Here is a 10,193-nt window from a genome sequence, read left to right as displayed (position 1 = left end):
ATCTCCTGCTGCTCAGGGGTGGGGCTGGTATTCCTCTGGCCTGGGGGAGGGGGTTAACAGTGCCAGCCTGCTGCTTCTCAGAGGGGCCAGGGGAGCTTTTCCTCCTCCCAGGGTTGAGCCCTGACACAGACCCAGAGCCAGCAGTCAGCAAACACCTTTATTCAGGTTGTGCTTGTTCTGCTCTCACCTACCATGTCCTATAAATAGAATAAATAGCAAGCCCTGGCCCCTGCAATCTGGGGGCAGTTAAGGCAGCTGGAGCAGGGCCAGGCCAAGCCCAGTGGCTTCCTGAGAGAGAGCGGCCCAGCAGGGGGCAGGCATTGGCTTGGTGTCTCCTAGTTGAGGGGGGCACATTCACTGCATCCACTGAGGTCCAACGAGGGGGCTGGCTGGGCTGCAGCCAGCAGTGCCTATTGCTCTGTGCACCCTGCTCCCTGGAGGGTTAACGGGCAGGCTGCGGGGGGGCCAGGAGCAAGCAGAGCTGAGACTCCAGCTGGCCTGGTCGTGCCGGTACCTCAGCCCGCACTGGAGAGAGAGCTGCTGGGGGAGAGGTTCTGGCTGCTGGCGCTCAGGTTCCTGCTGGGCACCTGCGGAGAAGGAATAAAGGGGAGCAGAGAGTTAAGGGGTCCTGGGCCAGGAACCCCACTGCCGGGGTCACAGCTGCTGGGGCCCTGGGACCAGTTCTCACCGCTGGGGAAGCTGCTGGCACTGGTGGCCTCTCGCCCGCATGCAGGACATTCAGGGAGCTGGCGCGTTTCATCCTGCAGGAGAGAGCGTGAGGTGAACACCCAGAGTTGCTGCATGCAGGTATCACACCCTCCGTGCCACGGCTCTTGTCCAGGGGCTGGTCAACACAGCGCAAGGGCTAGAGCCTTTGCCATGGGGCACGGAATTAACACCTGGCAACAAGGTGCCAGCAAAACAGCCGAGCAAGCTGCTGGGAAATGAGCCCTGGCTGCTGAGGGTAACCCCAGGCAGAACAGACCTGGGGTTGGACAGGTCTCCCCCATGCTCCCAGGAAAGCATTTGCACTCTGCCAAGCCGGGGTCACCCCCTGGAATGGATTAGACTAGACATAGCTGGGGGCTCTGCTCCAGGCCCCCCCCAGGTAGCACACAAATGAGTGCGGTAACTAGTGACAGGCCAGGGCAGCTCTACAGAGCAGTGGGCTAGCAGGGGCAGTTGCCTTGGGCCAAGGAGCACTTCAACTGCCAGGTGCAGCTGTGCCCCTGGGAACCAGCGACTCCGGCAAGGATGTGGGGGCCTGGTGGAAGAGCACTGGGCCCCTTGCTGGAGCTGGGGGGAGGAGCCCCTTACCCAGGGTTGGGGTCAATGGGCTGGAAGCTCTCGCCTTTCAGCCGGGAGACAAGCTTCTCGCTGCCACGCCGGATGGACTCCCGCAGCTTGGAGAAGGAGCTGCTCCGGTGCACATGGCCCATGGCATCCTGGGGGAGACAGAGGTGGTGGGGTGTGCAGAGCTCCCAGCAGGGCGGGGCTGCAGCCCCCCTGGATCCCAGGCCAGCTCATCCCCATGCAAGCCCTGCTGTACTGACTCCCTGGGCCTGGCCTCTGCACGCTCGGCTCTCCCACTGCAGCCCTCTCTGATCTCCCACTCCCCACCCTGCATGGATCTTGGTGCTTACCTGGCTCAGAGGGTCTGCACTGCTTTGGCCTGCTGCGGGGTCACCTGGACAAGAGAGGTGATGAAGAGAAACGGCACTGAGACCCTGCCCCCAAAGCCCCCCTCTCCTGGCAATAAACCGGCCCCAGAGAAAGAGCCCCCCCGACCCCCCTGCCCGCATACAGCTCAGCCCTGTCCCTGGGCAGCCTCCCACCCACAGAGGAGCCAAGCGGCCTCACCATGGCGGGCAGCTGCCAGCTCCTTGTCATGTGAGGTGAGGATCTCCTTGTACAGCTCCTCGGCCTGCTGGTACTTGCCCTGCTTCAGGTAGGAGGCGGCCTGGTGGGAAGGGGAGTGTTACCAGGGGCAGCCCTCATTCACCCAGCACTGCTGCCAGCGGCCCCTGGTTCCTGGGCTGGATTCCTGTCCCCCCACCGCCCCCTAAAGGCCAGGCCAGGGACCAGGGGGAGTTTAGCCCTTCCTATGCAATGCCACCCACACATGCTGCAATTGCAGAAAGGCAAATCCCCCAGCCCTGCAGCCAGCCACCAGGGAGCCCCCCAGCGCTGCACCCCAGACCCTCCCCCAGGAGCAATCGTGGGCCCTGCCCCCGCACCTAGCAACCCTCCCCCCTCACCAGGTTGTTCTTGGTCTTGGCCACGTTGGGGTCGTGGGGGCCCAGCTGGCTCTGGTAGATGTGCAGCGCCCGCTCGTAGTAGCGCTCCACCTCCTCGAACTTGCCCTGGTTCTGGCACAGCAGGGCCAGATTGTTGAGCTGCTTGGCCACGTCGGGGTGCGTGGTGCCCAGGACCTGCCCGGGACGGGAGGGAGAGCGTCAGGGCCGGGGCCGGGCCAAGGGGCAGCGTCTCGCAGCGCTCGCCAGGCGGCCTTACCTTCTCGCGGATCTCCAGCGCCCGCTTGCACAGCGGCTCCGCTTCCTTGTACTTGCCCCGCTTGCCATACAGCACGGCCAGATTGTTCAGGGTGGCGGCCACCTGTGGGGGGAGGGGGCAGCATTAGGGCGCAGATGCACTGGCAAGGCCACGCGTCTCCTTCCCACAGGGAGCACCCCCCCACAGATGCTCCAGCCCCCCCCCCCCACTCCCAGCAGGGGGCGCTATGTTGGGGGCTCCCAGCTACTCCAGTCTGGCCTCTCCCAGCAGGGGGCACTGTGGGGGTGGGGCAGACACTGGCTGTGAGGGGGAGCTCCTGGCTATTCTAGCCCCCACCCCCCAGCAGTGGGGAGTGGGGCAGGCTGATGGGGGGCTCTCCCGCTGCACGCTATAGGCAGTGGCTGGTGATGGACTCGTCTCCAGAGAAGGATTCAGGGCCTGTGCTTGGAAACCCTGCTGGACCCAAGGGACCAAGAGCCACTGGGATGGGAGAGGCCCCTCCCCCTTTCCAGCAGCCTTTGGGGGACCCACTGTCCCAGGATATCTGATCCAGGGAGCCCCCCCCCCACCCCTCTGGCACTCACCGCCGGGTGCTCCACACCCAGGGCCTGCTCCCGGATGTCCAGCGCATCATTCAGCAGGTCCGTGGCCTCCTTGTACTTGTTCTGGTCCCTGCAGCAGGGCAGACAGCAGCGGTGTCACCCGGGAGCTTGGCCCACCCTCACCTCACCTGGACCCCCGGCCCCTGCCCAGAGACCCGCCAGGCCCAGGGCAGGGAGCCTGGAACCCCTCCCAGCCCGGGCCACAGGCCACTAGCCACGCGGGGCAAAGCCCCAGGCCTCGGCCCGCCTCTCTCTGCCCCTGGCGCTGCCAGCGTCCTTCAGGACTGGAGGCAGCTCTGCCATATGCCTGGCTGAGGGTCTCGGAGCCCCAGGGGGCTACACCATGCACCAGCCAGGAGCCCGTGGGGGAGGAGACCCACGGGCAGGTGCAGCCCCGCTGGCCGCAGCCCTCACCTGTACACCAGCGCCAGGATGTTGAGCATGGTGGCCACGTCAGGGTGGCCGTGCCCAGAGCTCTTCTCCAGGTCCTCCAGCGCCTGCTTGCAGAGTGGCACAGCGACCTCGTAGCGCCCCTGCGAGGCGTACTGGATCACCAGATTGTGCAGCGTTCGCAGGCGGGCCGGGATCTCGTAGCCGCCCTGCTGTGCCGCTTCCATGGCCGTGCTCGTCGGCTGCCTCCCTGCAGGGAGCCCCAGTGACGGGTGGCGCCCGCGAGCCCCCGGACTCGACCGCCCAGTTCAGGGACGACCCACCAGGGCTGACCCAGGGCCAGCGCTACGGCCTGCGGGGGCCACCCCCGGGGCCTAGCGCAGCTGGGGGAGCCTGGGCGAAGACCCTCACCCCTCTCGGCAGGGTGCCCCCCCATCCTGACTCCATCCCCTCAGCTCTGCAATGAGCCTAGCCCCGGGGGCACTGAGCCCGGCCCTGAGCAGAAGCAAGAACCAGGCATTGGCCCACGAAGTGGGCTGCTGTGGGGGTCGCCCTCACCCAGCTCCCCAACTGATGGGGCCGAGTCAGCAGAGGCCTCCACGCTCACTGATCAACCTCACCGCCCGGGCCACCTCCTTCCCCGCACCGACCCACCTCTCCTCCCTGGGTCCCCTTCCCCTCCTACACCCCCCCACCTCTCCCACCACCCTGAGCCCCCTTCCCCTTCTACGCTCCCCCACCAACCCCACTTCTCCCACCCTCACCAACTCTGCTCTCCCACCTGGGTCCCCTTCCCTTCCTACATCCCACCACCGACCCTCTTCTCCCCTACCCCCACCAACTCCACTTCTCCCACCCCCGGGCTCCCTTCCCCTGCCCTCCCCAATTCTTGTCTCCTCCCTGGGTCCCCTTCCCCTCCCGTACACCTATCCCCACACTCCTCTTGCCCCGGGGGCCCCTTTCTCCCTCCACCACCCTCTCACCCACCGGTCCCCTTCACCTACCCCACCCCGACACTGGCCCGCCTCTCATGCCTGGCTCACTGCCCCAGGGTCCTGGACTCAGCAACTGGAGCCGGGTGGATGCTCCAGTCGCAGGCTGGGCTGGGCTCCGGGGGCTTTGTAAAAGCCCATTGGGGGGTGGCAGTGAAAATGTTAACCCCCTTGGTGCCAGGAGGCAGCTGTCTCTAGGGGTGTGGGCAGGCGAGGGGCATCATGGGGAACATGCAGAGGAGCCCTTCCGCCCCTGCCCAGGGGTCTGGCTGGCGGGGAGCCCCCAGGGTTTCAGGCAGATGTGGGGCTGCTCTGTGAAGGGCAGCAGGGACAGCTGCAGGGCATCACCACACAGATGGGCCGGCTCGGGGGGTGGGGTGGGGGGGCTGTAAGAAAACCAGCCGGAAGGTGGCCTGGAAGGAGTCACCCCACTGCAAACCGTAGGGGGCTGCTAAGAGCCAATGGGCAGCTGGGGATGGCCTGGTGGGAATGGCTGGGTAGAGGGGACTCTCCGGGGCTGCTGGTGCAGGCGCCCGTGGGGTGTGTAGAGAAGCTGGGCCTGCCCAGGTTAGGATGGGGCAGGAGGGCACACAGGAGGCCGGGCAAGGTGGGGCAGGAGGACAGGAGTGCAGGGTGGGCGGGTGCACAGGAGGGCAGACAGACAGGCAGAATGGGGAAGGACAGGCAGAGTGGGTGCACAGGAGGCCGGGCAGGTGCATGGCTAGGCCAGGGAGGTGGGCAGCAGGACAGGTAGGGCGGGTGCACAGGAGGGCAGATAGGTGGGTTGCTAGGCTAAGCAAGTGGGCAATGTGGGGCAGGAGGACAGGCGGGGTGGATGCACAGGAGGGTGGGCAGACAGGCGGGTTGGCAGTGCGGGGCAGCAGGACAGGCGGGGCAGGTGCACAGAAGGGTAGTCAGACAGACGGGCAGTGCAGGGCAGGAGGACAGGCAGGTGGGGCGGGAGAACAGGCGGGACGGGTGCACAGGAGGGTGGGCAGACAGGTGGGGCAGGTGCACAGGAGGGTGAGTAGAGAGGCAGGGCAGGAGGAGGGGCAGGGCGGGTGCACAGGAGGGTGGGCAGACAGGTGGGCAGGGCAGGAGGAGGACAGGGCGGGTGCACAGGAGGGTGGGCAGACAGGTGGGCAGTGCAGGGCAGGAGGACAGGCGGGTGCACAGGAGGGTGGGCAGACAGGTGGGCAGTGCAGGGCAGGAGGACAGGCGGGTGGGCAGTGCAGGGCAGGAGGACAGGCGGGGCGGGAGCACAGGCGGGTGGGCAGAGAGACAGCACATGGCAGGCGGGTTCAAACCTTCTCTCGGTGCTTTGTTCCCGCAGTTACCATTAAACCTTGCTGCCGGGGGCAGACGGCCGGGTCGCTGCCTTTCCCCCCCACCCCTTCCATGGCAGAACCGAGGGGCTGAGCCCGTTGGACCCACTGGCTCAGCGCCTGGGCGGACAGCAGGGAGCCTGGGGTGCACTCAGAGAGCTGAGGGGCAGCGAGCCAGCCCCGAACCTACAGCCCACAGCCCGCTCCCCAGGCAGGAGCCCCCTGGCACGTACCCTGTCGCTGCTCATCCTCGTCGCTGGCAAACAGGGAGGCCAGGCTATCCTTCCGCGGACGGGCCTTGTCCTTTTCCAGCTGAGGGTACAGAGGGAAGGCAGCTGGGGCCAAGCATTCCCACCCCACAGCCCAGCACCTGGGCTCCCCCACCGCATCCCCCGATCACCCCCCCCCCCAGGCTCCTCCCTGCCCGAGGCTTCAGCCAGCGAAGTGGAGGCTGAGGAGGGGAGCCGGGCCTGTGCAGCTGGGGAGGGGGTCTGGGCCCCACGTGCTCCTCTCCCTCCCCTCCCCCTTGCCAACCAGGGGGGCCCAGGCCTCATTTGCTCCTCTCCATTCTCCCCCCAACAGCTAGGAGGGTCTGGGCCCCACGTGCTCCTCTCCCTCCCCTCCCCTACAACCAGGGGGCCCAGGCCGCACCTGCTCCTCCTTGGTGTCATACTGCTTCAGCTGGTTCATGAACTCCAGATGTTTCTTCTCCTCCTCCAGCTGCGCCACCATCTCCTCGCTCTGCTGCAGCCGCAGTTGGGTCCCCGCCAGCTCCTCCCGCAGCCACAGGTTCTCCTGGCAGAGCCTTTTCACCTGCGCCCGCAGCTTCTGCTTCTCGGCCTCCAGCGCCCCGATGTGGGACGACAGTGCGATCATCATCTGGGCAGGGCAGGGCACGGCTCAGCAGGGAAACCCCCTCGCCTGCCGCGCTGGCCACCCCCCAGGAGAGGCTGGGATGGCCGGGAGCTCCCCACAGCCCACCTCCTGCCCCACAGCCCAGAGCGCCCGCTGCTGGGAGAGAATGGGATGGCTGGGAGCTCCCCCCATAGCCAGCGCCTCTACCCTGCTCTCCACAGCGCCCCCTACTGGGAGAAGCCGGGACTGGGATAGCCAGGAGTTCCCCACAGCCACCACTCCCCCCCCCACAGCGCCCCCTACTGGGAGAAGCCGGGACTGGGATAGCCAGGAGTTCCCCACAGCCACCACTCCCCCCCACAGCGCCCCCTACTGGGAGAAGCCGGGACTGGGATAAATGGGAGCTCCCCATACAGCCACCGCTCTGCTCCACCCCCACAGCGCTCCCTACTGGGAGAGGCTGGGCCTGGAGTAGCTGAGAGCTCCCCCCACAGCCGTGCTCCTGTTGCCAGATGCCCTTCCCTTGTTCGCAGCCCCTCTGCCGCACAGGGGCACTGGCCCAGCACAGCCGGTACCTTTGCCTCGCCAAGCCCCAGCTCAATCCCCTCCAGGGACTTGCGGACGAGGTCGTACTTCTCCTCCAGGAGCTGCAGGGCCCGGCTGCCCGGGGGCTCCTCCTGCCCATGGCCCTGGATCAGGGCCTCCTGCAGCTGCTGCGAGATGCCCGTGTTTTCGCTCCGCAGCGCCTCCAGCCCCTTCACCACCTGCCGCGTGCCAGCGATGATGTCATCTGCCGTCATCCTCCCCGGCTGGCCCTCGCCGACCGCCACCATCAGGGACATGGTGCAGCTGAGCCTGCAGGGAGAGGGCGCCCTGAGCGCTGGCATCCTCCGCCCCTGGCCAAGGCGCTCCTGAGCCCCTCAGCCCTGGAGCCGGCAGCCCCGCCGGACGGATGACCTGCCCAAAGCGGGGTGTCCATGGCCAGGACAGGCTGTGAGCCCTCGTCCTTCCAAGCGTGGGACTTGGGGCAGGCGGGGGGGTTCGGAGGGACAGGCACCTCCAGGGTGACCCCTGTCTCCAGGGAGGCGACACGGGGGGGGTGGGGGCTGACACAGCGGCACCGGGGGCAGCATGGAAGGCCAGACAGGGGAGCATATGGGAGGAGTCCAAGCTGCAGAGGAGCAGACACGTTCCTGACTCTCAGCCTCGGCTTGTGCCCACAGGGACCACGACTCGCCGCCCCCGCTGCCCAAAGGCTTGGGGTGACTCGGGGCCCGCCCGAGCAGGGTGCGAAAGGGCCCCAGCTCGCTGGCAGCTGGGGGCGGGAGGGGCGCGCGTTGGGCGCCGCGTTCCTCCCCGCCCCAAGAACCAGTCCCGCCGGCCTGACGCGGAGCGAGGGCGCCTGCACCGCCCGGCACGGCCCGGCGGGCACGGGCAGGGCACACGCGTGAGCAGCACACCCCGCCCGGGCACAAGCACAAGGCGCCCCCCGCACTCCAGCCACAGCGCACACGCGCGGCACGCACCTGCCCGCACCCCCCTCCCCCACGGGGCACCCCCTGCACAGCTGAGTGCCAAGGCGGCAGGCACGGCGTCACCCCGCCGTGTGGCGTGCACCGCTGTATAGAAATACAACACGCACCCGCGGCCCGCGCACGGGCACACACCCGGGGTGCACACGCGGCCCGCGCACGGGCACACGCTGGCTGCGTGCCCGCCCCGCACGGCTGCCCGCTGGAAGCACGGACACGCGTGGCGCACACCCGGCTCCAGCCCCGACCTGCGGGGCCGGTTCCCGGAGCGGCCTCTGCCCCACCCCGGCCGGCGCGTCCCTGGAGCCCAGCGCCGCCGAGCCACCTGCCCCGCCGGGACCCACCAGCCAGCCGGGCCGGAGCACCCGCCGCCTGCGCCGCGCCCGGAGCCGCTGCCCTCCCGCGGCTCATCGCTCACCTGCCGCTGCTATGGGCGGCGCCCACAATGCACCGGGCTCCACCCCCTCCCGGGGCCATCTTGGGCGGGGCGGCCCCCCCACGGCAGAGGGGAGCGGGGCCCCCTTCCCCGGCGCCGGGCCTGACCCCAGCGACGTCCCCCTTGCACTCGCGGTGGTGATCTGGGGCCTGCCAGGAGCTGCTGTAAGTTAGAGCAGCCCCAGGGTGGCGCTGCCTTCTGCACCCCGCAGGCCTCCTGGGCAGGGAATAGCCACAGCGCAGTGCGCCCCGGCCGCGCCCCCGATCCGCCCCCCGTGGGCCCTGGGGGGAGGGAATAGCCACAGCGCAGTGCGCCCTGGCCGCGCCCCCGATCCGCCCCCCGTGGGCCCTGGGGGGAGGGAATAGCCACAGCGCAGTGCGCCCCGGCCGCGCCCCCGATCCGCCCCCCGTGGGCCCTGGGGGGAGGGAATAGCCACAGCGCAGTGCGCCCCGGCCGCGCCCCCGATCCGCCCCCCGTGGGCCCTGCGGGGAGGGAATAGCCACAGCGCAGTGCGCCCTGGCCGCGCCCCCGATCCGCCCCCCGTGGGCCCTGGGGGGAGGGAATAGCCACAGCACAGAGTGCTCCAGCCATGCCCCTGATCTGCCCCCCCGTGGGCCCTGCGGGGAGGGAATAGCCACAGCGCAGTGCGCCCCGGCCGCGCCCCCGATCCGCCCCCCATGGGCCCTGGGGGCAGGGAATAGCCAAAGTGCAGTGCGCTCCGGCCACGCCACCGATCCGCCCCCCATCAGCCCTGGGGGGCAGGGAATAGCCACAGCACAGAGTGCTCCAGCCATGCCCCTGATCTGCCCCCCCGTGGGCCCTGGGGGGGCAGGGAATAGCCACAGCGCAGTGCGCCCCAGCCACGCCCCCGATCCACCCCCCATGGGCCCTGGGGGGCAGGGAATAGCCAAAGTGCAGTGCGCTCCGGCCACGCCCCCGATCCGCCCCCCCCTGGGCCCTGGGGGGGGGGCAGGGAATAGCCACAGTGCAGTGTGCCCCGGCCACACGCCCCTCTGCCCCTTGTGGTGGGGCCTGGAAGCAGGGCCTGTGTGCGAGCTCCACCCTGGCAGACGGGTCCCTGTCTTCTGCCCCATTCAAGGCCCCTTTACATTTGCAGAAGGGCGTAGACGGGCTCGAGTGTAACAGACCTGGACCCACGTACCCTAGTCGCTCTCCAGCCAGTCACCTTCTGGTGGGGCAGCTCATTTTGCACGTTCAGACTGTGCCCATCACTGGGGCCTCTGGCCATGGGACCTGCTGCTCCAGGACTCCCCTGAAGAGCAGAGGCTGCTTGGTGGCCCGGCTGAGAAGGGGACCTGCCTCGTTCGCTCAGTGTCCTCAGGGCCACTGCCTGGTGTCCCGTGTTGCCTGTCCCGGGGCATAGGCAGACCCAGGAGAATCCACTGGCCTCCCTGGCCTGTGAGGTGGAGACGGGAGCGACGCCTCGGCCAGCGGCAGCCAGCAGCACGCCCTCGCTCGAGGGGCAGGAGCGCTGGCTGCACCTGGGAAGATGATGTCAGACAGATCTGCTGCCCTTGGACATGCAT

At 68.5% G+C, this 10,193-nt stretch overlaps 1 protein-coding gene across 2 annotated transcripts; it reads right to left on the bottom strand.

Annotated features, from left to right (window-relative positions):
* Positions 1-143: 143 nt before the first annotated feature.
* Positions 144-9,116, bottom strand: KLC3 (kinesin light chain 3). 2 transcript variants are annotated; one of them, XM_084612469.1, is made up of 13 exons: positions 8,629-9,116; positions 7,254-7,533; positions 6,475-6,702; positions 6,057-6,135; positions 3,531-3,756; positions 3,099-3,186; positions 2,515-2,616; positions 2,259-2,432; positions 1,861-1,960; positions 1,644-1,687; positions 1,318-1,445; positions 689-761; positions 144-587 (listed from the first exon to the last, which is right to left on the bottom strand). In XM_084612469.1, exons 1-13 carry the CDS (start codon positions 8,685-8,687, stop codon positions 516-518), a joined length of 1,653 nt encoding a protein of 550 aa, XP_084468595.1. In that variant the 5' UTR covers positions 8,688-9,116; the 3' UTR covers positions 144-515. The 2 variants fall into 2 exon arrangements, with proteins under 2 accessions (XP_084468595.1, XP_084468596.1); XM_084612470.1 differs by having other exon boundaries at positions 8,555-8,651.
* Positions 9,117-10,193: the final 1,077 nt, after the last annotated feature.

The sequence above is a fragment of the Lepidochelys olivacea genome (genome assembly GCF_965140295.1).
Source record: "Lepidochelys olivacea isolate rLepOli2 genome assembly, chromosome: 23".
Classification (NCBI taxonomy): domain Eukaryota; kingdom Metazoa; phylum Chordata; order Testudines; family Cheloniidae; genus Lepidochelys; species Lepidochelys olivacea.
Note: the sequence above shows the minus strand (reverse complement) of the source record. Positions and strands in the feature narration are given on the sequence as shown.

Bases quoted from the DNA above. Each gene is read 5' to 3' on its own strand.
- KLC3 (XM_084612469.1), bottom strand. From the start codon at position 8,687: ATGGCCCCGGGAGGGGGTGGAGCCCGGTGCATTGTGGGCGCCGCCCAT. The intron at 6,136-6,474 runs GTGCGGCCTGGG...CTGTACCCTCAG, and splicing joins ATGACACCAAGGAGGAGCAG to CTGGAAAAGGACAAGGCCCG. The intron at 1,446-1,643 runs GTAAGCACCAAG...TGTCTCCCCCAG, and splicing joins GTGCAGACCCTCTGAGCCAG to GATGCCATGGGCCATGTGCA.